Here is a 27881-nt window from a genome sequence, read left to right on the forward strand (position 1 = left end):
ACTGCTTTATGTCTGGCAGCAGAGATCATGCGCGGTCGCCATATTACCAAGCACCCCTCCCCTCCAGTCCCGTCACAGCACACAGCAGCCGTGCGGGAGGCTACATACTGAACAACGCTACCGCTGTGGAGGACCAGTGATACAGCAAAACCAAGACCCAAACGAGGATTCAGAGGAATGGATTTAATCATTGCGATTTGCTATTAAGTGATCGTTTTCGCCTCCACGTCACTGTTCTACGGATGAAAGGTCGCTTTGTTTTAATTTTGATTGCTCTGAGTAATTATAGCTGTTAAAACGACTCACTACTGTCTGTGCATAGCTAGCCGGTGATGGAGACTGGCAGCTAGTTAGCTGACGTTACTCCTCTGTCAGGCTAGTTAACATAACGCCAACTTACTCAGCAACTGTTTTGCTTTTAGTACGCATATTCATTGCCACAAAGCATATTTTTACGAGACAAACAGAATGTTAGCTTATGTTTAGCAAAGGCACAGACAGATAGTTAACCGGCGAAGTTCAACTGGCATCAGCTGACGTTAGCTCGTTAGCTGCTGAGCAAGCGGCCACTAGCTTCTGTTGCCTCGTTCACTGTCACAGAAAAAGACTGAATCGTGCATGAAAGGCTGTAAATATTAGCACAGCTTTTCCTGATATTGAAGAGCAACCACTCTAGACTTTGTTCTAATATTCATTTTCCAATCGGGTTGTCTGTTAACCGTAGTTTTGGCAAAACGGCGCCGTTAACGAACTGCAGTCTTATTGCATACTGTCAGAGACCAACTACCGCCCGGATTCCCTCAAAATGCATCATCCGGACCCTGCAGGAGACTCTGGCAGTGTTAGAAAGATGGCGCATCCGGCTGTCTTTCACAGAAGGGGGAGCAACACCAGCAGCGGGAGCGGCTCCACGCTGTCAACACCGGCAAACCCGGTGGTCAATAACAGCCACGTTTCCGATGATTATCAACCCTCCTTGTTGATTCAGCCTCCTGCTGGTTCTTCTTCTCCGGGTCCACATCATCCTCCTCCTCACAGCCTGAATCTGCTTTCCCAGCCCCAGCCCACACAGTCGACTGGAGCGCAGATAAAAAAGAAGAGTGGCTTCCAGATTACAAGTGTGACTTCAGCACAAATATCAGTTAGTACCAATAACAGTATTGCAGAGGACACAGAAAGTTATGACGACTTGGATGAGTCCCACACAGAGGATCTGTCATCTTCTGAAATCCTGGATGCTTCTCTGTCCCGAGCTAATGACGTAGTCGGAGCAGAGAGAAGCTCTTCAGAGGAGACGCTGAATAATTTCCATGAGGCAGAGACCCCCGGAGCTGTCTCCCCCAACCAGCCTTCACATCCTCATGCTTTGACCCAGGCACATCACCATGGTGGGGCCATGGTGAATGGGACTGTACACCATCAACACCCTCATCATCCTAGCCATGCTCAGAGCTACCCTCTATCCTCTGGGCCTAGCAGCACCCCATCTGCCCTCACCTCTGGAGCTTTACCTAGTCTCACCCAGAAAATGCCTTCTAATGTGGGGGGCCCTCAAGAGAATGTTTCCCACGCTGCCCCTCCAAGTATTACTTCTCAGCCTGCGGGGATTGTGGCCCCAGGATCTGTCCCTGGAATGCACAGCTCTGCCACGGGCACTACAGTTAGCATAGTAAATCCCCAGACCAGCAGTGTTAGTAATGTGAATATGTTGAGCTCTGCCAATGTGCCTGTGAGAGGGGGAATAAGCACGAGTGCTAGCAGTACCAGTGGTGGCTTTCCTCTCAATGTGATAAGCAGCAGTGGGGGGAGTGGAGGTGGTGCTGTTCCAACCGGAGGTAACCATATGCCCACCACTAACATCAGCATGATCCAACAACACCAAAACATCAACTCCAACATCACCATGACTACTGCGAATACTACTGCTGCTGCTGTCAGTGCCTCTGGAGGCATGGGAGTCCCCAGCGGGATCCAGGGAAGAGTTGGATCAGCTGTGTTGCAGCCTGTGAGTGCTACTGCTACAGCTGTGGCCTCAGCTCCTGTATCATCTGCTCCTGCCACGCCAGCTCCGGCTCCTGCAGTGGCTGCTACCAGCTCACGCTTCAGGGTGGTGAAGCTGGACTCTAGCTCTGAGCCCTTTAAGAAGGGCAGATGGACCTGCACTGAATTCTATGACAAGGACACGCCGGCCCCTGCTCCCTGTACCTCTACATCTGATACTGGGTCTCTCAGCGTACGCCAGTTTGTCTCTGAGAGCTTTGCTGTGACCTCAGAGAGAGAAAGCACAAGTGGTAGTTCTGTGAGTAGTACTAAGAGCCATTACATTGAAAACACAGGCAGTGGAGAGGTTGGCGTACCCCAGCACGCCCAGGATTACACCTCCCCTCCTCAGGGCTATCAAGGAATTCTCCCCAGTGGCTTAAACATGGGAGTATCTCAAACTCAACCTCACATGCACACCCAGGATTTGACCCATCCACACATAAAGACAACTGTAGCCCCTTCAGCTCCCACAAACATTCATCAGCCTGCACCCATGCCAGGCCACCAAACCACCATTGGTCTTCCGACAGCTGCTGTGCCCCTGCAGCAGCTCACATATGCCCAGGCAGTTGCTAATCAACCCCCAAGCTCCTCACAGGGCCTAGTAGGAGTTCAGCAGCAGCAGTTGGGCTACGTCACCCTTCCACAACAATCAGCGGCTACCACGCCAGCACCCCCAGTATCAATGAGGCCAGCTGAGTACACCCAGCCTCAGTTGGGTATCCCACAGGCTGCTGCTTCTCAACCTCTTTCCAGCCAATCTGGGTCAGCGCCTTCTGGCCCTCAGCAATCACAGGGGCTCCTTCACACACAGCCCCCCTCTCTTCAGGCCACCACCTCCACTATGCCCTCTCATGTCGGTGTAGCAGGTCTTGGTCAGCAGCCTCAGAGCCACCCAAGCCATCTCGATTGTCAGCAGCCGCCACAGTCTCTCACGACTCATATCCAAAATCCAGGCTTGAGCAGCCAGCCGCCTGCCACGGTCCATCATAGCCATGCATCTGCACAAAGTGTGCCTCCTCCAAATCCTCAGAATGATCACCAGGCCCAGCCCCAAACCCACAATACTGGTAACAGTGGCCGAATGCCCCCACAAGGTGTTCCTCATAGCCAGTCTTCTTCTGTCAGTTTGACCCAGGATCACAACAGTGCCCAGGCCCTGTCTCATGCTGCCCAGGCCAGTGCCCTCTATGCTAGTTTGCCCAGTTTCACCACGACACAGCTGCAGGATGCCCAGCGGCTGCTCCTCCAGCATCAGTCTGCTTTGTTGGGGCTTCCCAAGCTATCTGTAGGGGAAGCTGGATTTGGATCGAATACTGGCCAGGGTCAAGATATCACCACCACCAGTGCCTTAACTGCACCAGCTGGTCTCAAGACTGTAGATGGGGAGGAGGATGGGTAAGAAACTTTTGTTCACTCACTTTTCTTAAAGTATATTTAATGTGTTGCTGTCAGTTTCACAGGCCTTTGTAAAGATAAAAAGTCTAATGCAGACAGGTGTTCTATTATCTTGATGTTTGAAGCCTAAAACGGCGTTCTGAATCAGTTTGAAGCTGACTAGTTTACTAGTTGTTGCAGCAGCAGCAGCGGCTGTGAGGGAAGAAGGGGTTTTTGTTCTTTTAGATAACTAGCCGGCAGTGGCCAAGCTGCTGCGACCTGTCTTTTCGCTGTCGGTGGGGCACAGCACAGGACTCGGGTAGAGGTTAATGTCTCGTCTTTTTGAAGCGGCTGCAGTGATTCGACATTTTTCCTCAGCCGCTTGCTTGCTTGAATCCCAGCTGTCTGTCTTACAGGGCACAATTTGTGCTGGGTGCACAGTTTGTCTTGCACACCCTCAGCACATTGTTAAAAAGCAGGGAGCACAGAGGCTGTTGTGTGATTCTTTGAATAGTGACAGAAAAAAGCAGCTCCAAATTGTGGCATTCAGCATTGGAAATGTATATCAAAGCAACATGAATAAATGCTTCTTCTAACTTACAGATTGATTTATGAGAAGGAAACGTTAGGTTGGTGGACATGAAAAGTGAACTGCTTAATGTTTTTTTTTTTTTTTATCTTCTTCTTTTCCACTCTAAAAGCTTGATTTCATGAAGACCTGCCTCGCTTTCCTGTGAACACAGTGAAAATCCTTTGGAATGTCCTGCCGCTAAGTTTTAAGAACTGATTTTTGAGGTTCGAGTGGAATTTTAATCACTTTACAGCAGCAGGAAATTGCTCACAATTCACTCACTCCTAACAATCCTAAGCCTTTAGTCTTGAGTTCTGAAAACTTTAGTATTACCTCAGTATTTACCCTATCAGCTGTTAAGATGTTTAGCATAACTGACTTCTAACTAGCTGGTAGAGAAACTGTCTAAGAACATAGGGGTGTAACGTGGAGGAAATGATGGTAGTCTTGTTTTGGTTTTGTCTTCATGGGTCAGGTTGATGGCTAGTGATGGATGGCTTCTGTTATCACATGATATTCAACTGAGGAATGTGGAATCTGTGTGAGGTCAGTTGGATTATTGTCTTTGATCAGCAGCATTTGTGCCAAACCAAAGCTCTTGTGACATATGGGAAGATTGTCTCTTTGTATGCTTATTATTTAATTTGGTACAGTTTACCTGCTGTCAGTGAGGTGGTAGTAGTCGAAATCACCCTGTAAAGGTTTCCATCTTCCTTATTTCTGTTTTTAGCAAGTTAGGCCTTCTTAACAAAAAGTATTGCAAACCGAGATGACCCATCAACTGATCCAAGCATGGCCTGTACTTTAAGCATGATCCAGTCATTGGTTTAGTCTGGAATAGAATTGAACTCTTTACAGGCAAAAAAAATCACACAGTTGACGAGCGTTTCCTTTATTAGATGCGCTTCACTTAAAAGGGTTATTTTACCTTGTGTAACATTCTGCAAGATGACACATTAACAATTAAGTAAAAACGAGATCTGCTAAAATCATTTATCATTCAGCAGATATGACCTCAGTGGTGCAGTTGATTTACCTGTCCAGCCATCAGTGACGTCAGGCTGCTCTTTATGGTTGAGCTTGTGCCAGCCATGACACTGAGTTTATATTCCACCCTGTCGCCATGAAAAAATGCCACTTTAGATCAACTTTTGAGTTTGTGGGCTTTTTGGTGCAGAATTTAAAGCATCAGCATCTAAAGCTCTTCTCAGACTCGGGATATGTGATGATGAAGGATTGCTCTTACAGTAGTGGTGTAGCTGTTGCCATTTGAAAAGCATCTTTTCACATCATCTATTTCAGTGTCTCTGCTGCAGCCTCTTCAATGTCTGCTGTTAATGTCAGAGACTGCCGCTTGACCATAACTGAAGAAAACTTGGTTGACCTACGCTTAGGGTTTTAATAGCAGGGCAAGTAATTTAGTTGTAAGGCTCTGCGATGTGGACTTGAAAATACCTGATTTATTTTTTTTTTGTCTTTTTATAGTCTCCTTTATTAAAGTGTTGTAAAGACCTGAGATATTTTCATTGTACTTATTGCGGAGGTGCCAGTCCCTCTCCTCCTTGTTCCTTGTGTGGTGGGAATGAATATACAAGCACATTGTGGATGTGTGCCATGCCAGTGGTTGTGCTATGCCTGTGGTCCTCTGTGTGCCTCGTGTCAACATATTTTAAGGCTTTCGTGTAGGAAGGCTCTGCCCTCATAAACCCCCGCACCCCTCTCTAAGCCTGGTACACACTGTGCGATTCTCAGTCATCTCAGATGAAAGAAGACCAATGGGAAATAATAGTGGAGATGCCTTTGACTGTGGCTAAAATGTTGGTCCTACATCAGGCAGTGAAAGAGGTCCAAAGACCGCCGTTGTCACAAATTTCTCAGTGTCACAAATTTCAGACGATCATCTTGGAATGTCATTAATCGACCTATGTGTACTTACCTCCTGGTGGGAACGACCTGCTGATCAACGCCGTCTGTCGTGTAAAAGCCAAAACAGACCAGAACAGTGTAGGTGGAAGCGAAGTGAGATAAACATAACTCATAGAATTTAGATGATAAAGCGGCTCTGGTTGAGTTGCGGCAGAAGCCTTGTTTGTGCGACCTACATGTAGAAAAAATGCAGCATGGAGGAACTGGACGAATGTTAAACCTTCAAATATATTTCTACACATCTTAGTAAACAGTGCGGTCATTTTTCTGTCCGTCAGCTCATAAAACCAGCTTTTCTGTTAAAACAGCTGGTAAAATCTGTATTGCTCTTCAGGCCCGGCCCAATACGATTCAGCAGGTATCATCACCCTACAGTCTGCCCACGTCAAACACGATGTTTTAGTCAAGTTTATCAGATGCTAGTTTCACAGTGGGCAGCTGTGTAGCTGCCTTAAAGCACATTTCATAGGTTTTTCTGTGTGTGTGTGAAAGGCTTTGTATCAAGCAGGGTGTCAGTTGTGCATTTGCTCTGTAAGTGCTGACAAGTCATTACCAGGATGAGTTCCAGATGGGTGGGTTGTCTGTATGTGTGTGGGTAGACTGCTGCTGATTGACTGCAGGGTTTTATTGATCTGATCCTCATCGGTGATTTAGGATGAAGTGCTTTGAATTTAATAGCATAAGCAATGTGTACATCATATGAGATCGGGTGCTCAATCTATTTTGTGATTAGAGTACGGTATATCATAAATAATACTGCCTTCTATATACGAGAACGTGGTTTTGTGTGTATTATCTGCATCTTAGTTCTTAGTTTCTTGTTTTCTAGTTTCTGAAGACAGTCTTGAGGTGCTTAATCAAGATATAAGAACACTCTAAAGTTTTATATTTTAGTTTTGGATATTATTATGTAGGATTATTATGAATGTTTGATTATCATGTCCACCATCCAGAGGAGGAGGAGGATGATGATGCATGTATGTGCTGGCTGTATGTTTCCTTTGTTATTGGGCTGTTTATTTGTTGTTCTGCCCAGCCTACTGTTAGGTCATCCTACCTTTCAAGTGATAACTGCCTTTTTAATGCTCTTTTCCATATGTAAAGATGGAGAATCTCAGGTTCAAGAACTGAAACTGGCTCCAGGCTGGTCAGTACTAAAATATTTATGAGCTAAATAGATGGAGTTTGTTTTTGTTTTTTTTAATTCATGTAATGTTAATTCATTCTAACATAGCTCTCATTTCCAAATTCCTAAGCATCTCTTGCTGACAGTAAAAGTGTTGGGTGATCACATTTGACATTTAGTGTTTTGTTGGAGGCGTTCTGGTTGTGGTTTGATATCCGCTGGCCACACTGGAAGTGGAGAAATTGTGGGTGTTTTGCCAAGAGGCGTAATCAGTTTGGGATAGTTTACTAGTTCCCAGTTTGGACGTAGCTTAATGCCGTTTACATCCGGTGCTCTCCAGTCATGGCTGATGGTGCATAAGCTCACAGCCAAGCGCTATGCGTTGATTAAAGACAAAAGAAAGGAAAATGTTTGACTACTCCAGCAAAACAGCTGCTGCTCTGTGACTGGTTTGACCTCACAAAAATATCATTATTTAAAAAAAAAAAAGGCTGAGCATACAGCTTTAAGCATTTCCAAGTAATTTCTTCAAACTATCCCACAACCAATATTGGTAATTTCTCATCGTTTTATTGCTCAAGTTCAAGTCAGACACCCCTAAACAAAGGAAAATAACCCAGAAAGAAACAGCTGAATGTCACCACACTTATTTGAAATGATTTACACCTCCATAGAACACACTGAAGTTGAATTGTTTAAGACATGCCTTTAAGAGCTTCAGCTGCAGGGATATAGACATGCTAATTGGTTATGTGCACTTCCACATCACAGCATAACATTGTCGGGGGTTTTACTGATCCCGGGTCTGGCTGTTACAGCAAACGTTGGCATCATGTAATATGAGCAAAGTGTAGAGAACAAGGCAGTCAGTGCAGATGTGTGCTCTTAAATGTTCATCTAACAGAAAGTGCCAAGTGGGTCAGCTCAGTTAATTTACATATATTCAGTAATGTATTCAAAGTCAATTTCACTCTGTTTCTGGCTCAATGTAATACTGACAATTAGAGAGCAAATGACCAAAATTTTGATCCTAATGAGTTGTAGGATGTTTAATAGTGTCTTTATGTTTTGCAACAGAAAAGTAGTCTATCCTAAAATACCTGTTTCAATAAGTTCCTTACCTACACCCAGCTGTCACCATTAGATACTGTTGGCTTTGTTCCAAGGATGTTTGCCGTTGATTTATTCGTATTCATGTTCCTGGAACTGTTTTCTTTTCTCAGGCCTCAACAGGCTTCAACACCACAGTTGAGTAAAGTATTAGAAACAGAAGTGGTTGATTAAACTAAAAACACAAAGTAACCTTGCACCATGGTATATGACTGACTGACTCTATGGTACATGATCGGCCCGGTGATGTGACATGGCAGAAGAAGCATCTTTAAAATGATGCTCTCTTTGATATGGTGATATGATGGTCTCTTTTTTTTTTTTACTTTCTCTTTTTGTCAAATGTAGAGCTATTGTTGCTGTGAACACAATCAAAGAGTGTGTGCGTGCTTGTGAGTGACTGAGTGTGCTGCAGTGTGTGAAAGCTCAGGGGAATGTGAGCTGGCTGGCTGGCTGTGTGATGGCTATCTCCGCTGCTGGCTGTTTTGTAGTCCTCCCCCTGGCAGAGCAGGGAGCCGATCTGACCCGGGTCTGGGTCATTGTGTAGAGATCAACGAGATCCCCAAAATTCACAACACACAGCGGAAGTGACCCAAGCTGACCCACCGCAACTCAGTCTGGTCTACAGACTCTGGTTTAGACCACTGAGGACCCAGCAGCCCGGACCAGATGGAACCAGACTGAACACAGTCGCACAATCTTCCAGTTGTTAGAAATCATCGTATTGAGTTGTTCTGTTCTTTCCATCATTGTCTGCTCTGCAGGTGCTTTTGTATGAGTGTCGACTTGGAAACGTTCAGCCTCTGACAGACCTGGTGTCCAGATGTTGCAGGCGGTAGTTCTGAGATAAAAGACATCTTCTAAACATTTGGACATATGTTGATTTGTGGCATTTTAGGCACATGTTTGTTTGGTGCTGAGCTTTTGCACCTCAGTAACGTGACCTGTTAGGTTTTCGTTTGTTGTTCATAATGCAGGGTTTTGCAGGTGATAATTTGTATTCGGATTATTAATGAATTATTTTGTTTTTAGTAGCAAACACACATTTGTTGTTGTTTTGTTTTAGATAGACCATGGTGGCTACTTTCAACTTGAATTTTTAGATAGTTGGCAGTTTTAATTTGGCTAAAATTGTTGCTTTTGACAAGTGAAGACCAGGAAAGCAGAAGGTTTGACTTCTCAGTTCAGGGTTAGCCATTTGCCCTCTGCAGCTGCACAAAATCCTGGACATGACTTGTCCGCATGGCTCTGGTTTGCCCATAACCAAAATGCTTCTGTAAAAGTAAACAGCGATTGTTATTTGTTATGATGTTATGCTGCTGACACTTCCCCCATTTTTACCACACAGACCGAGCCAGAGAGCACCAGAACACAGCAGAGCAGCAACATGCTGTGTTTGAGAGGGAGGGAGGGAGGGAGGGAGGGGGAGAGAGAGAGGGTGGGTGGGAGGGAGGGAGGGAGGGAGGTCTCAACACACACTACTGACTTTTTACTGTCTTCATCAAGCAGTGAAAGCATGGCAGAGACTGCAAAGATTGGAGGGGAGTGATGTAATGGACAAAAGTTTCTATATTCTAACTACTCAGCTGCTTTTCTCTAAAATGCCTCCGCGTCTTCGTCTGCTCGTCTCTCTGTGCCTATTTGTGTGCTTTGTACGGATACGTCATTGATTTTGTTCATGTCCGCCCCTCTTCTTGCTGATTGCTTATTTTTCCATCAATAAACAGGATTGTTTCACTTAAGAGGGCTGTGGGGAAACTAATGGCCTGTAATGGATGATAATGGATTGTGTTTGGTTTGCCTTTCATGTCTGAGAAAATTGCCCATCCAACCTGAGCACACGTTCATGCACAGACACACACAATCAAACATGTTGCCATAAAAGTTTTAACCTTGATGAAGGAAAAGCTCTCGCTGCTATTGCGGTTCTTTTTGTCCCTGCACATTAAAAACAGAAGCGGTTCTTTTATTGGATTTGTTACTCCAATGATGGTGTTTATTTTCCGGTTTTTGTTTAGTCACTTTTTAATTTGATCAATAATTTCAGGGTGCTTCCATCATAATTTCTGGGGCCAAGCGGGATCAGCCTACACCAATGTATATTTGTGTATTTGAAGCCTTTTATTTATAACTAATATAATTTGCTAATGTAATATTTTCAACAACATTTGACAGCCGCTGATTCATCATTCGTCTACATTTGTGTCTTTTAATCCACAGGAGCCACTCCTCATCATTTGGAACGGTTTATAACAACCAAAATGGCCTTCATTTGGTATTAATTAAGTCACAATATATGACATCAAATTTACAATGTAAGCTGAACCAAAACAACACAACCTGAACAGAAAATTGCACTTAAAAGCAATTGAAATGAAAACATTCCCATGTGAGCTGCCGTTCCCATCGTGTTTTGTTTATTTCTGTTGTCCCCATGAATAACCCTTGAAATAAGCATTAATACAAAGCGTTACCAGGAACCAGTCACAAAGAAAGTAAAGAAAAAACAATCACAGCCAATCAGGTGGTACTTGAGAGATCTCATCCTGTGATTCAGAAGCTTGCTCATGGGACATAAAGGACACATTAAAACCTGGACACTGGATTATTCCATGTGAGACGTATAACGGTATGAAAAGGTGTTGATTGAGGTTTCATCTTCAGCCATGTTCTTTTTTTTTTTTTTTTTAAATGACTTATTTTTAAGCTTTAGTGGGCTGCTGCCGTCATTCCCCTAAACATGCAGGCAATGTGCTGAATCATGGCTGGCATTCCTGTGGCCTGAACACTGTCCAGTCAGCTCAGGGAATGATACGCACACACAGTACAGAAAATACAACCAATGTCTTTCCTGGCGCTGTAAAGATTTTTTGCTGAATCATTCATTATTTTTTTATTTTTTTTATTTTTTTTTTGTGCGTGATTTGTACAAACAAAGCAGTTACTTCCTATTGCTGCGTTTTTTTTATCTGTCTTGTTCAGGTTAACGAAGGTTGCTAGTTTCAGCCTTTCTGCGTGGCTGTAATGATGCAAGAGCTCTAACCACTTAATGCCTTTACTCATAGGGTTTCATATTCATTCACTCTCTCTTTGTTAGAGCTACCCACCCCCCCACCCCATGCTGTGTGGCCTGAAAGAGGGGAGCAGTTGGAGGGAGGCAGTTATTTATTTATTTTTACAGCTTTTTCCCCTCTATTGTGTAGTGAAGTACTTCTCCTAATAACTCAGAAAAGGCAAATGCACCTCATCCTCCTTGTGTCCTGTCCCCAAATGTCTCAGATATTGTCTAGATTTAGATGGATATATAGTGTTTGAGATCCAGTATTTTCTTTTTGTGTCCTAATGCGGTTAAATGTACATATTGCTTGACAAATCTTGCTGCAGGTTGAGTTCAGCACTGCTTTTAGCCCAGTGTATGTGGTCATATTAAGAAGCATATTTTAAAACTTGCCACCGTAAAATTCAAATGTCTCAGGAGGGTAGATAAGCAAGACATTAATTCTTTTAAACTTTTTAGCCACACGTGGTCAGTAAATACCCCCGGGCTACTGTTGACACTGTCACTGTAGCCTACTGAAACACACACACCCCGCAGCTCTGTAAACAATGCTGTACTACCCCCTGCTGGTCAGCAAGCTGTGACCAACCTACATGCAGCAGGCTCGTCACGCTGCCTGCAGTGTGTGTGTGTGTGTGTGTGTGGGGGGGGGGGTTATGTGATGCCGTTTTTAGACCCAATAGTAGACCCATATTTGTCATGCTCTGTTTTTCTTCAGATTGGCCAGATATGACCATCGCTGAGGTGGTTGTACTGCTTTCAGTGCTCCGTTTGTCGCATGCAGGCCATGCTGCTGGGATGGGAGAAGTGTTGCTGTTAGGAATTCATACCTTTAATACAGTCAGAGCGGCCAGCTCAGGGAGCTGGTAGGGAAGAAAGGGTTGTATTTCTTTTTTTCTACATATATAGTAATATATGTCATCCATAATTGGCTTTTTTTGGTGAATCTATTTATCATTTTCTGATATTTTCTGCATTTAGAATTGGATTGTAAAGCCTAAAGACTTGAGAAATGATCATGCGAGAGCAGCTGTAGTCTGAAGTCACGTGAAGTTAGACTTGAATTGTTGCAGAGCTGAAGTGGAGCAATATCAGGACGAAAGAAGTTTCTTTGCAATGTCGTTGTCTGCTCTCAGGAAACAAGTGAAAAAGAGTCTGAAGAAGATGTATCTAAGAAATATCTAATGGAACTGGAAGAGGGAGCAGAAGTTGGTGAGAAAACATTGTAATAGCTGATCGTTACAGGAGCCCTGAAGTCTTTGAGGTGCCAAGTGTGCCTCAAAGGCTTGGCCAGCAGCCAGATGAAGATTCAGTGCTACGTGATGTTGCTTTTGGTTGTAATTTATGTTCAAAAGGCCCTCGTAGCTTTCCACCCTCGGCTCGCTAAAGTGCGTTTACCTGTGTGAGACAACTTCCTGAAGACATCATCCCGGGATTATCTGATTGTTATTTCTGGCTAGTGCTAATGGGAAAGAGCTAAAGGTTTTGCTATTTGCAATAATAAAAACTATCAGTAAATGTAGTGACGGTATCATTATGTCCCAGTTTGGTTTCTAAGTACCTCTAAAAGATGAGTGAGCTCCATACTAACAGAGGTAGTTGCTCTCGGTCAAGTTGCGATGATATTAGCACTGGTTTGATGCCACGCTCTGTGGACGCTGTCAACCTAAAAGCAAGGAAATATACAGAACTCTGTCACGATGCCCATGGTGTACGTTAGACTTGCTTCTTCCCGCTCTGTATTTCGACATAAACGGCAATGGTGGACTACGAGTGAAAGAATAGTCTCCAACTATAAAATCAAAGACATGTTAGCTCTTAAATCTGTGGCCTAAGCCAGTGTTAATCTAATAGGCAGTGCAAGTGATATCAGTTTGGTTTTGTAAGGTTTGGTCAGGAGGAGCATGAGTGGTGAAAGTAACTGGCTAGTTAGTTGAGAAGTAACCATGCTCAACCTTCCTGGCTGGTTGTTTCATTATTATATATTTGGTAGGATGACAGGTAATGAGGTCATTTTATATGCTATATGGCTGTTTAACACTTGATATCACAAAAATGTGATGTTACATGTTAAACCTGCTATTTTGGACATTGAGGTAGTTGTATAGAGAGTGGAAACTGTCATTCTGTTCACGTGATTCGGAACAATACATCTGAACAGAGACTACTTCACAGCTAAAGAAACCTTAGACCAAGAACATGCTGCAAGGTACAGCTGAGCATAAGCATTATATATCAGATTCAGTCAAAATTGGACATGTCACTAAAGTTTCAAATTTAACAGATTTTTCTTTGAAACAAAAAGTCTGAACTGAATTCACTTGGTGAAGTCAGTTTAGGAGGCAGTGTAATATTGGTGCCACCAGATGGCAGTGTGGACCAGCTCATACGCCTGAAGTCTCAATGCACAGTGAAACAGCCTCATGGGTGTGTGTTTAAAGTCTTTACAGTGCTGCTCTATGTGAACTTATAGATTTTTCAAAGACATGAACTCGTACTGCATCAGCAAGGTGCCTCATTGTGTTTGTCTGGGACTGAGTCGGCATCGGATCATTTGATTTGAGTGTATTTCATTATTCATGGAACAGGGTTACTTTCCAGTGGGTCCAGGGATAAGAGATGCTTTGCAGCATTTGAGATTTTATGGGAAGTTTTCTGCACAGTAAAGTGTTGTTTTCATGAGCTTAAAGTCAAACATCTGAACTGGGAAAGGGCCTTTCACAGGTGCTAATGTTTAATTAACTGTGCTGAGGTCTGAAATGATCCCAAAGTCTTCTGGGTCAGAATCTACAGTATGATGGGTATACTGTTAGTAATCTGCTTTTCTGTCCTCTTTGTTATAACCAAAGCTACTCAAAGAAATAAGTGTCTTAATTCAAGTGTATGAAAACAGACATTTTTCATTTTTCCCCAAATTCAATAAATGCTTAATAGATGAGTCATCACGGTATCTCCAAAGTGATCAACCTAATTGCAATTCAGATTTTTACCATAATCTTACCGTTACTGTGATTGGATGAAGTTCTGATTGTGACCAGAAGATGGCGGTGTGGCTTACTCTTTGACTGCTCTTTGGTTATCCAGACTACACCTTTTCTTTTCCCATTTACTGTGACCTTTTATGAAATCCTCTCCTTGTGTATTTGACAGTTCAAGTGGCCTCAGAAAGCAGCGATGAGCTCAGGAATGTCATACTGGATGTATGCCTGTAGCTGGCAGGCTGTGAGCAGTATATCGGAACTGCATCTAGCATCAATCAGGCCCCCCTAATGGCATGTTGATCAGTATTTTAGCACAGTACATCCTGAACCATGTGTCCCTATGAAATTGTCTCATTAATTGCTCTCAGGATTTTATTAAGATGTAGAGAAGAGCGATCTCAGTGTGTCTGTATCAGTCGCACTGTAAAACCCTGAGAGAAACAACAGTTCCTTGATTTGTTTGGCTCTAAGAATACTTATGAAAGGCCATCTTTCGTCAGAGGTTCAGACCTGGTGACGTGGAACCCTTGGTGGTTAATCCACTCATTGCTCTGTGCTCTTGTCTTCACTTTTAATCTGACGTGAGTGAAGACCGAGAACTAGGCCAAGGATTGTAACCTGAGGTTTCCGGGTATTGATCTGATAAATTTCCCCTCCTCTGAACCGGCTTATGTAAAGGCAGAAAAAGCCAGTCGCTCTTTTTCACTATAAACATATCACTTTTTTTTTTATTTTCTTACTTGATCGGCTCATGAAGATGATTTCATGATATGTTACTGTAATGTTATGTGTGTAAGCAGTATTAGAATAACAAATGGAGTACTTTGTCAGCTGTGACGAGCCAACAGTGATTCATAAAATAGATTTACTTTGAGGAAATGTGGTCTTTCCTCATTTTGGGGCAGTTTAACCAGTATTGGGGATGGTAATCTCAATTTTCTATCTAATCCATTAAGATTGACCGACTGATCAATTCTGCCGCACCCTGACCCCTCACTCTGACCCTCAGCCTAAATTAGGATGGGGCAGAATGATCAAACATGGGGGATGGGACAGAAGCACGGTAGGGAAAGACGTTTTATGAGATTACAGCACCCCGCAAACCACCAAAAACACACTGGAAACATTCTGTTGGCTACGAGACGGTGCTGTAAAACCTTGACCCAGACACCAGTGGAGGGGTTGTTTTTACCTCCCTTCAAAAGACTCTGAAATGGAACAGAGATGTGAGAGGAAAGTCTAAAGGGCCGACCCATATTTGTGTTTTTTTTTATTTTCCCCCAAAGATTAGTTCAAAACCTTGAAGCCAGAACAATGTGTAAGATGCTATTTTATCTTGAAATCAGTGATGGGAAGAAAATGCAGCTGATTTGAAATCTGTTTCCTTGAAATGTGTGAGGCGGCAACAAATGGGTCTGATGTTGATTATTGTCGGTGTCACAACATTCCTCAGTGCTTCACAGGACTGTTATGAATGAGTGTGAATGTTGCCCCACCACTGTCTGCCTTCAGGTTCTCATCCCCTCGTCTTTTATTGCTGCCGTGGCATTACTTTGGTTCTGTGCTGTCTATACAGGAGGGCTGCGTTCTTTGGCTGCTAATCCTTTTAATGCCAGATTTCACCCCTCATTATTCAAACCTGCTGCTCACACACCCATCAAAACTTATGTAACTGAGGTCCTTGTGCATGTGTTTGCGTGTCCCTTCTTCTTTTGTCCTCCACTCGTCCAGTCTCCTCAATTTCTTTTGGTCACCTTGTTGGTGGAAAAATACTTTTTTTTTTCCAGCCTTTGAAGCTGAAAATGACTGAAAACGCACCTGCTGTCCAAAGTAAAACTTTGCAAGACTTTCAGAAAGCCCGTGGAAGTGTTGCACATCACCACTTTAATCACTTTAAAAGATTACAAGGACGTCTCATTCTTGGAAGGAAAATCTAACGAAATGAGGGGTTGCTCACCAGAATCATTCTCACTGGTATTTCAGCTGGTATTTATGATCTGAAGCAGAGGGTTGGTCTCCATTTCATCATTTCGTTTACTGTCAGCATTACATTAAAGGCTCCCGTAAGGCACTATTGTCTGGAGTGTCGCAGGCCGTCCAGTCAACTGGTGCTGCAAGGGCGAGGCGTGACGATTCCTGCTGACTCACAGATGAAGGCTATGAAAATTTCAGAACACCATTTTACAGTCGGGTCAGTAAGCCGTAGAATCGGATACAGGTTAATTTAGGAAAGAACCACAGTTTTTAAAAAGTGAGGGATCCCATTAGAGAGGGAGGGGTGTGTGCATCCAGGTGTTTGGTTGCAGGAAGCATAAAAGTGCTTTACGCTCCTTAATAATGACGTGTTTTACATTTCCAGGTGCTTCGATGTAGAAACGGTGAAATAAAGTAAATACGAAGTTCCATAATAAAATAAGTCTTGCTTTATCGGACAGTGCTCTAAGTAATTGTCTTTTTCTCTTGTGGTGAAACGTTTTCTCTCTTAGTCACCGGGTTATTGAGATGTGCAATATTAATGCAGGTGGTGGATCTAGGCCGTTCTAGCCCTTGTGTCTCTTCCCAATTCTCCCTCCCTCCCTCCTTCTCTCCCATCTGTGTGAGTTTAGCATAGAGTGAACACTGAGGACTTGCTGCTGTCAGCCCAAATGCTCCAATAGCACCTCTCTCTCTTACGTATGGAGGCCAAAATGGCCACTCATCATTCCTCCCTGCCTCTCTGACTGACTCACTCAGTTGCTCTCTGTGATTCTCCATAGTCAGGGTGTGACTATGGAAAACCACTGCCAGGGCTTACTGGTAAAGTCTGTGTGTATCAAACTCCAGCTCAGCCAAAAAGCCCTTACAATTCATCAATTCAATAGGCCTCTTTTTTTTTTTTTTTCATTCATGGTGCATGCCAGGCCCCTTTTATTAACATCTAGAGTACACATTTCCCCAGAAGCACAGTGGAAAAGACTCCAGGTCTTCTTTCTGTAACACACATTTTGGAAGGAGTGGGAGAAAAAAAAAAGGCAGAACTGACCTGCTTCATAAAACTGATCACTGTAATCCAGATGGAAGTAACTGGATTGTAACGATGCAGTATTGGATCTAACAAATTGTTAAAGTTTAGGATTTATGCTTCAGTCATGCTGATTAGCAGCTGTGTACAGCAACAATGGTATGACAAAACCATGGAGATAAACCACAGTTTGTGGATTCTATACTTGAAATCTCATTTCTTTTGGATTGATTTGGGGGCGTTGGCTTACAACTGCATCTGGCTGGATAGATGGATGATAGATGTTGTCACTCCAAAAAGCCAGACTACATTTTTCTCTTTGCCTTTACTAAAAGGATTAAAAAGTCAACAGTGAAGTCCCTGGTGAGCCTGATCAGATTTGATCTTGTTGCTACTTGCAGCTACTTCCAGATTTTTGTTGGAGCATGATGCTCCAACCAGATGACCCGATTAGCCCCTCTTTCCACCTGTTTGAAATGCAGTTCTGGTGGAGCTATTCAAAATCACAAGCAAAATGCTGTCTGCATTTGTTTGTTGGAGCAGATAATAGTGTCCCTTGAACTGATGGCTCGCTTTAGTGTAGCAATAACTGGTGTAATCATTTTTAAGTGTGACAAAGGTCATTTTCTGTCTCTTTAAGGATTTAAGGACTTTAAGGATGAAAACGTCTTTTCTAATGAAAGTCAGACAGCTGGAGATCAACAGCCGGTGTGAGTTTGATACAACATGTTTGAATCATGTCACTGGGAGTGTGATTGTCTAGCTGAAATCAAGTGCCGTATCAGGCTGTGATATGACCAGATGACCTTTCCCAGAAGTCCTGTGCCATCGATTCCTCTCGAGCACATCAAGTCTGTTAGGACAAGTCTAATCCCCTGGACTGCACTTGCCTGTAGCCTGTTGTTTCTTGGCTGGCTGTCTCTAATCCAGCGGAGGCCCTGTTGGTGCATATTGTGTTTTCTATTTGCTGAGGCATTAAGCTATCTTAAGGCTTCCTTTCAATTAGAAATGACAGGATAAGACCCTAAAGGGCAGGGTATCTTGTCTGTCACGCAGAGTTGCATACAAACTCACAATGATGCAAGAAAAAATCATGAATCTCAATGTGCAATTGTAATACATGTAAAGCACTTTGTAGAACTAAGACGAGGCTAAAAAGGTGCCATATAAGCATGAACTTTAAGTAATTACAAAGATACCTCTGAATATATTTGGATAAAAGTGTAAAATCCTTTCTCCCCACAACTTACACCAATATAACCTTATATAAGCACCCTTCTGCCTTTAAAGTGACATTATTCTAGAAACACACAGTTGTTTGAAGTATTTGGGACAGGAGAGGCTGTAACAGTATTGGTGATGCTCAAGAAGTGATGCCCAGGATTAATATATCGCCACAGAACATCTCCGGCTGTAGAGGGCAGAGGGCTTGCGGTGTGGAAGCGTGGAAAGCACTGGGCCACATGCTAATCTCACTTGATGGTTTATGTAACTCCTACTATCACATGATCGCACGTCACCACCAGCCCAGCAACTGTGTGTATCCAGCAATTCACTCTTTAGCCAGCCATGCAAACAAATGGTTGGCACAAAGGAAAAATGAGGGGCTCACATGTATGATCATTGGAACACTGTGCTGCTTCAGTCACTAATGCATCTATAGGCGCACCCCAGATCTGCTCACCAACGTTAGAAGAAACAAGGGCTGGTTGAAAACGCCAAACAAAGAAGCTTGGTACGCACCGCTGCGTAACTTTGGACTGTATACGTTCCAGCTGAGCAACGCCTCCATGAGACTGCAGGGGATACAGCTGCGAGGCCATGAAGAGATGGCCATGAAGCTTTTTTTCTGGGAGCTGGAGGAGCATCTCAAAAGGTAAAATGGAGAAAGGGGAATCTCCAAGGAGTGGGCACACTGTAGCCCCACCTGATCCAATCACGACAGCAGCTACGCACAAAAGACTGCAAGGCTGTATTGTCCTTTTGTGTTCGGTCATTTAAAGCTCAGGTGGGGGCATTAGCATTGAGGGATACTTGGTCTCATGGTTGAACTGTGAGTTCTTTTTTGAATTCATTCAGTTTTAATCAATTAAAAAAAGGGGTGAGGGTTAATATAAAGTAAAAATAAAAAACATACATGTGCGGTATGTGCTCCATTTACCAACATATAAGGATGGTCATATCTATCATCTCACATTAACTTTCCCTTCTTTTTGTGGTAGTTTTTCTCGTTTTTGCTTTTAAAGATGGGCCCGCCGTGTTAAGTGTTTTTATTTACTATGATACCATTAAAGCACCCATAAATTAGTTGTTTAATTCTAACAGAAGAAGTTAAATCAAGCGCTTATTGGTATATTTTCAGTTGCATGTACTGCAATGGTAAGAAATATGTTGTAAAAATATGAGTACATTGTAAATTACTGTCATATAAATGTAGAAAATCAGCCTGCACTGAGCATAATGTAGTCTGGGTCATTTCTCTCAAGCTGCTTCTCTAGGTCAGTGTGCTCGTCTTGATTTGCAGCCAGCAGCTGACTGACCTACCTATAACACGCTCTGTTAATTCATACATGGTGAAACTCCTGTTTTTAAAGGAATCGAGAACATTTCCGAAGCATAATTCTTGAATTGGTAGTATCTCAAGGACGTCTCACGTCAACAGTATCTAATAGGTGCACTGCGTCTGTGGAACATGTTTGATTTACACCAGCCAACTACAGCAATAAAACTACTGATGAGTAAAGTAAGTCATTAAAAAACCTGCCATTCACAGACCCAACAAGGCAGCAGTGATCCACGCTGAAAAAGCTTAAGAAAGGGGTCAGAACATGATGGTCGGAAGTGTTCACGCGACCTCCAAACTCCCCAGATGCCCATCTGTTGGGAGCAAGTCCAATCTAAAGAGACCCCACTCAACAATCCAATTACTCTAAAGGATTTAATTGCTTATGTCCATGTCTGGGATACTCCAGAACACATAGATTGTCTTTGTCCATGCCCTGACAGGTCAAAGCTCTTTTGGTGACATGAGAAATAGCCATTCATTGTTTGGCAAATTGTGCCAATGCTTTGGCTGTTCGGTGTTCATGCTTTTTCACAACTATGATTTTGTGCTAATGGCCTAAAAGCCATTTTCTTTCTCTCAGGCTGCACTTTGCCATAGCACCTCTTGTCACCTTCTGTATGATTTGCTTAGTTTTATCTCCTATATCTTTGAGGAATGAAAGGCACAGTCTGTTCTGACTGCTCAATAATGGTGGAATTAAACCATTTTTTTCTGTTTTAGGCATGTTAAACTAGCTGCTTGGCAGACAATATGCAAATATGTTGCAAGGAATTGTAGACAAGCAATGGAAGAATAGCCTCAACTCTAGCTCAGAGCTTTAAAATCTGGATTTTTATTAGAGCAGAGAGAAAGACTTGAGATACTTAAAGCAATTGTGTGTTGACATGATGGGTTGATTATAAGCGACCATTTCTGATGTGTGTGTAGCCAAAAAAGAAAAAATATGAGAATGAAAACAGCTTTATTGTGAATTTGGCTGTATTATTATAGACTTAAGCGTTACTGTTTTTACGAAAAGATGGAACTTTGGAGCATGTGCGAAGCTCCTAGGACAATTTGAGTCTAGTTGAGTGTAGATCTGCAGAGCGATTCAGTCCCTAACCTTGACATTTGGTTGTTGGTCTTCCTATCAGAGCTTTGATTTTGTACCATTTTGCTCCAACTAACATGTTTACATATATTTTAAAAGTCCAGAGAGATTGACTCGTTTGCGTTCAGTGGTAAGCTTTGCTAAACAAAACAAACCTAAAAGGTTTCATATCATATCTTTTTATAGTAGGTTTTCATCTTTTTTTATCACCACCCACTTTCAATTTCACATCATCAGTCTGCATTTGTTGAAGAGGGGAAGTTGAAAATCTTTTGCTTTACTATTAAATTCTCATCAGCAGCTAATGATCCTCTTGCAGTACCCGATGTTTTAGATCTTGATGAGGAAATCCGACTTCTCGTTGGCTTTCTTCCTGTCTTTTTTTTATTCCCAGTATCTGAATATTCAGACTTCCCATTAGTGTTTCATGCTCCATCTGTACTGCAGCAGGGTTCCTCCATTATAAAGAAACAAACATCATATAAAAGATATTTCTCCATGTCAAAACACAGAATAATGAGATAACAGTGAAGCTTATCTCGCTGATGTGTGACAGTGTTTTACTTTTCTTCAGTGCTGGTATTTGTGGTGCAGAAATCTTACAACTTGCTTGGTTCAAAGCATGCCTCACAATGAGATTTGGCCTGAGAGATTAATTGGGTTCACTGATCTGTGGTCAAACTGCATGTAATCACACTGCCAGTCAAATGGACGAGTTTGGTTTGAGTGTTCAGGTTATCTAATGTATGCTTTCTCTTACGCTAACATTATTTTACAAGGGTTAATGACTAGTATCCATTTGAAACAAGGTGGACCCTGCAGAGGAGAGTGCTGGAATAGAGTTGAGTGAGACCTTCTAGACCCTGAAATAGGCCAGTCTGGAAAAACAAAAAGATGTAAGTGAAAAAAGGAGCTGTTGTGCTGTCTTTCTGTGGTATTTTAGCTCGTGAAAAGGCTGTGAAAAGTCAGATTCTGCAAAGCTTCTGCGAGTTTGTTTACGCACCTCTAAGTTTGAACACTTTACACACGGGTTTGATTCCTCCTGAGCTGCAGTTGTAGTGTGTCTATTTGGGTGTGGATAAGTGGCTAAAACCTCTTCAATGAAAAGACGCAACCGGAAGAGATAAGTGTGGCTTAGAACGTCTTTTTTGGGTGTTTGGCCTCATGTTGCAGTAAGTACTTAGGTGTTTGACTGGGAGTGACATCAGCACATGAGATTGTGTTTGAGCCCCTCGTCATGATGCCGTTACTTAATAAGGCAGCAGTTGATAAACAACCGAGCTTAAGCCTCATTTTAAAGCTGACTTTTAAATCTCCCCAAAAGCTACCCAACCGTTGGTGTTAGAATACTTCACCTGGTGTTTTTAACATAGCTTGCCCTTCTTCCATTCACCTACCACTATGACATATCGCTCTGCAGCGGTAATATTTAAATGGGAGGGTTTGTTCTGGTCAGGCGCTCACACAGATGACTTTAAGTGAATAAGTCCCTACATTTCCTAGCTCCAGCTTACCATTTGGAACAGTTGTCTTTGTCTCAGAAGATGGTTAATTTTAGGATTCAAGCATTCACTTTCTTCTTTTTATTTTTCAAAATGTCTCTTCTTACGTCCAGTTGTAAGACATAAAATATGTCTTCAGAAATGCTGCCAATAATCCAACGCTTTTCATAGATGGCTCTGTATCATTCACACCCTGCTGAGGTTACAGCTGACATCAGTAGTACTTAGTACCTTAAAGACTGTACTACAACTATCTACACCAACCAGGTTTCCTGTCACCAGCGAAGCAAGTGTGAAGCATCTTAAAAAATGTGAATCAGACACATTCCCATTGGTGTGGAATGGTGTCCCCAAAGTTTGGCAGTACAGACTACGCTGCTAGAAGTCACAATGCAGTAAAATTAGGAGAAACAAATGAGAGAGCTCTTCTTGAGGAATTAGTCTCATCTCTGGGAAGATCCAAGATATTTTGTATTAAGAAGATGGGTCAGTCACCTGAGTTTGCTGTCTGCAGGCTCAGTCAGGAAACTGTGGACATTTCTGTGGGGGAGACGTTTACGTGCATCTGTGAGAACAAGATACTCCCGTCTACGAAATATTTTGAAGAATTTTCTTGGGTGTGTGATGTTTGAGTCAGATGAAACGCACTGACCTCTGTCACCTTAAGATGGACAAACCCATACCATAAATTATCGGCTGTCTTGAGCCCTGTGGACTGTTGGGTAGGTCGTTGTGAACTGGGTTTGTATCCCACAGATGCCATCAGATTGATATTTTGGACAAAAATTTTGTTTACGTGTATGTCTAACGTCAAAGTAACGTCCACATGAGTGGCAGGATGCAGCCTTTCCCACCTGAACATTGCATAGTAACAAAATGAGCTGTAATGGTCACTTTACGCGTCAGTGATTTCATCTTGTGGCTGATTGGTGTGTGTTTGTGGCAGTTACAAAAATCTGCCACCAAATTATGTTTTTAAATTGTGTATTACATTTGTAGGTGATTTATTTTGTTGGATAGCTTCTTTTTTCATAGCTGCAGCCATCGGTTTTGTGTTTTTCAGTCTCAAGATCTAGTTTTCAACTCTGCGTTTAGGACCCAGTATTGTAATTATCATGTGGGACTTTTCTTTGTCTCACAGATGTGCAGTAGTAGACACTGCCACACGGGGGCAGTATATTTATGCACATTGCAACACTTTATAGCCATCTGAAGCATTTTGGCTTGAGCCTGACTTGCTTTCTTATATAAAAAAAAAGTGTCTGTATCTTGGTGATTGTTCTCGTTCTGTACATTATATAGCTTCTCCTGGTCATGGACCTACAGTAATGCAAATGTCAGATCAGTGCTGTGATGTCACATTAGTAGAGTTACATTTACGTTTTATTTGACTACATAAACGTTTTGGTAACAATACTGTCCTGTATATGCTATACTACTGAGTGATTTAACACATTTGAACACCCCGAAACGCCTGGTGAATGATACAGAAGAGCACAATGAATAACAGTTTACTCTGGTTGTGGTGATTTTTAGATATTGGGTGTCTAAATTTAAGCTTGGGGAAGTTCTTTTCTTCAATGGTTCCAGTGGCAACACTAGTACTTGACACTTTAAACATGATCGGATCATTATGTATCATTGCAGCCCTTTTACTTCCTGCTGCTAAGAATTATGGAAAAGTCTCTCCTGTCCACATCCTCTCCTCTGCCCGTTTATGCAGAGCGTGTCAGCTGAGCTGCAGGTGGGGGCGTTCCTGAATTTATTATTCAAACAGCCTCTACCTCGACCAATCAGGAGCCACCTCCTCATTGTGCCGCTAGATAAATTATGAGGGCTTGTGAAAATCTGCAGACCTTTGTGTACCGCTGAGATGAGCTGACCTTGGATTGTATCCGTACTGCTGCGGTTGGCGCGTGAGCTTCACCGGACTACAGCTCACAGAATAGCGCGTGTGGATGTGTATCGCAGAGCTGTTCGTGTGGAGGTGCACCTGGGATTGTTTGTTAACCGACTATAAAACATGAACAGCATGAACACGTCGTGCTACTCTGTGGCGATGGATTTAGGCGTCTGCCAGCTGAGAAATTTCTCCATATCGTTTTTGTCGTCATTACTCAGCGCAGAGAGCTCGCACGTCAAGCTCGACAATAGGTAAAAACCGTGACTGTTACAGGGCTGCTCTGTATTCAGGACTCCGCTCATTTCACCTGCATCAGTAATGTCACCGCTGTGTTAAAGGCAGCGCTGAGTCGGTGGCGGCTCCATTATTACTTTATTCAAAATCCATAGTATCACAAACCTTTATGCAGTAAAGCCCAACGAGGAATTGTTTCACGCTGAAAACAGGCAGCTGCTTTAATAGAAATTTCCAGATGCTTCCTGTAACGACCCACATTCCTATAAAGGGAAGAAAGGCTGCTTCCACGAAGCTCCGTGGGCTGCGCTTCTCCCATCTTTTTACACTGCAGCACAGACTGGCTCGAAATGTTGTATTTATTTGTCTTTTCTTCTTTTACAGCTCGTCAGGAGCCAGCGTTGTGGCCATAGACAACAAGATTGAACAGGCAATGGTGAGTTTTCAGCTAGTTTCTTGCTCTTCATACAGTGGAAAAATGTCGATGACAGTGGCTGTTACTCTATAATATGCAGAAGAAAGGGTGGTCTTGGACAAGATCGGAAAAATAGTCGTGGATGGAGGACTTTTTGAAAAAATGTTCTATCGTTACATATCTCAACATGTAATTTAATCATGGTGGTGTCGAAATGTGGATAGTGTAGTTATTGATTTATATATATCTCATGAATCTGATATAAACTGAGTAGGAAAATGTATCGTACTTCGTGTTGTGTTTATCAAATAGGAAAATATAAATTATGACAGTACCATACTTTTTTGTTTAAGCTAATGTGGGAGTAGTGACGCTTTCACCTAGCATCATCTGCAGCTACTTTAATATCTATTGCTGGATCCAACTTGGGTCATTATCAGAATATTTTAAGTTGGAGTTTTTTCCCCCATTAAACATTAATGTTTTTGGTCGTATTATTAAAGTCAGAATTGGTCTTCAATGCTTTATAACTAAAAAAAAAAACAAACAAACTGAGTTTTGTTTTCCGTTCAACCGCCGTCTCCGTTGTCGGCTCTGTTGCTAGGCAAACTGGAAGACTCTCACGCATAGATATAAATATCTCGGCCTGTGATTGGTTTGCATACAAATGTAGGCCGGTTTAATGACGTAGCACCCTGGGAATATTCTCCCATCACCTTTCACTTTTATGTTTGCTTCTTGTATTATTACCAAAACAGACTGGATAAAGGCTTATTTTGTCACATGTCCTGTCGAGAGATGTATATTTATTTTATTTTTGTGGGCTAACAGTACTTTTGTTTTCACTTCTCAATTTCTGCATGGTGTACTGCTGTATTGACACTGCTGGCAAAGCCCTGCTAGTTACTTGTTTAAAAAATGGTCTTTTCTTATGGAAAGTTTCACCCTGTTGTGTTTTTAATTGCCGTAACTGAAGCTAAACGTGTTCTTTGCATGTTAGAGATTTAATTTCACTTATTGGAAATACATATATAGCCATATAAGTAAACTTTCTTATCTTTAAGGCTGAGATTTGAAGAAGTTTGTGTATTGCTTAGCAGTCTATAATAACTGGCATTAAGTTTGAGAAACTTTACAGCTGGTGTTCAACTGTTCATCAGTGTAATGTTGATGGATTCCACTCATAAACCCATACCTCTGTCTGATTCAGGACCTTGTGAAGAGTCACCTGATGTACGCAGTGCGTGAGGAGGTGGAGGTCCTAAAGGAGCAGATCAAGGAGCTGATCGACCGGAACTCCCAGCTCGAGCAGGAGAATACATTGCTGAAGACTTTGGCCAGCCCAGAACAGATGGCCCAGTTCAAGGCCCAGGTTCAGACTGGCTCTCCACCTGCACCTCCAACAGCTGCCCAAACGGGACCTCCAAACACCGCCGCCCTCGCCCAGCCCGCCTCGCACAGCTCCGGCCCCTCTGCGTAGCCTGGTCTGCACGGATGGACTTGACTAACTGACTGACTTTCTAGTTTTGAGTTCTGCTACAGCTGCAGAGTCAAACTTTGCCTTCTACAGCAGGAGGTTACGCTGTTAAGACAAAAAAATTTGCACATATTTATCTCTGAAGGATGCAGCCAGCGGTAAAAGTGGGGATGTGCTCCTTGGCACAGTGGAGGGTGACAATCTTTAGATGCTGTATGGGTGGTTGAGTTAAGGAGGATGAATCATCAAACATTTGCCAAAAAACCCTTGGTCATCAACAAGAATGTCTTACCAAGAAGAAATAAAACAGCTTATCAGTGACGACATACTTAGCTATAGATAAAAAATAAATAAATAAATCACTGTGCCTGTGTCTGGATTTTAAGTGATATACTGACGATGGAGCAGTGGGAGGAGGATTGTATTGGTTGTTACCGATTTTGCTGAATGATGTAAATAAAAGTGGTTCTCTATCAAGGCTTGATCCTAAATGTTGAGACTTGTACGAGAGAAAAAGCCTTCTCAGAGTGACAAATGAAGAATGTGAGCATTTATTATCACGACAAAGTCCCCATCTGGAATGGGGGAGTTGGCGGGGAGGGGGTGGGAAGTTATTTTGAACAACACTTGGCAGCATTGACGATGTTACTTAAACTGTGGGTTGGTGGGATGAACAAAACAGTTTCTTATGGAGATGATGATGATCTATTTTCAGTATTTCACTTTTGAGCTTGTCATTTTTGCCCTCGACGGAGCTCCATCGTTGCTGTTTTCTCGACCCTGCAGTGGCATGTAATTTAAACCTTATTTTACAGGGTTGAGATGTTGGGCTAAGCTGCGATTTGTTTCCTTCTTTTTTTCTTTTTTTAAAAATTTCTTTGCAAAAGTTCGATGGGCAGATGATGATGTACATTTCTGTATAGTGTAAGTACGATGTAAAATAGTGAGGAGGAGAGGAAGAAAAACAACAGATGCTATCTAGGTCACACAGATTGATGCAGATGAGCAAGAAACACGCCGGTCTTGCCCGGTCTGTGTCATCTATTTTTAATGCTGTATTTTCAGGACTGTGGATGGACAGGAGGTTAGAAGGTTAGGTTATTTAACTTGACAACACCCTACCAACATCGTTGTCTTTTTCACCTTAACTGCAACATTAACTCTTGACTGTAAAACAATTTCAATCTCTTTGCTCCTTCTTTTTCTTTCTGAAGTATTGCACCTGTTATTTTTTTTTTATTTTTATTTTTGACAGTGAATACCTTTTTGGATCTGAAAATGCAAACCTTGGTAGAAAAAAAAACAACAAAAAACCCCCAAAAAAACCAAACAAACTCTGGAGATGTTTTTTCGTTTTTCATTCTGTGTATCAGTTGTATGCTCATGTTCTGTGCATGTTTCCGCAAAGACCGGATGAGATAATGTATCATAAATACCTACAATTGCACTTGACAGCTGCACTTCACAACTTTCAATAAACATGCTTAAGGAAGAATAACAA

The 27881-nt window shown here is 42.5% G+C and overlaps 1 protein-coding gene across 2 annotated transcripts; it reads left to right on the top strand.

The window, feature by feature from the left end:
• Nucleotides 1-54: 54 nt before the first annotated feature.
• On the top strand, nucleotides 55-27881 carry LOC140319582 (TSC22 domain family protein 1-like). 2 transcript variants are annotated; one of them, XM_072397266.1, is made up of 3 exons: nucleotides 55-3441; nucleotides 24873-24924; nucleotides 26114-27881. In XM_072397266.1, the coding sequence occupies exons 1-3, from the start codon at nucleotides 806-808 to the stop codon at nucleotides 26381-26383; spliced, it is 2958 nt and encodes a 985-aa protein (XP_072253367.1). In that variant the 5' UTR covers nucleotides 55-805; the 3' UTR covers nucleotides 26384-27881. The 2 variants fall into 2 exon arrangements, with proteins under 2 accessions (XP_072253367.1, XP_072253368.1); XM_072397267.1 differs by lacking the exon at nucleotides 55-3441 and adding an exon at nucleotides 24031-24505.

Source organism: Leuresthes tenuis, unplaced genomic scaffold (assembly GCF_036924035.1).
Source record: "Leuresthes tenuis unplaced genomic scaffold, fLeuTen1.0.hap1 SCAF_12, whole genome shotgun sequence".
Lineage (NCBI taxonomy): Eukaryota > Metazoa > Chordata > Actinopteri > Atheriniformes > Atherinopsidae > Leuresthes > Leuresthes tenuis.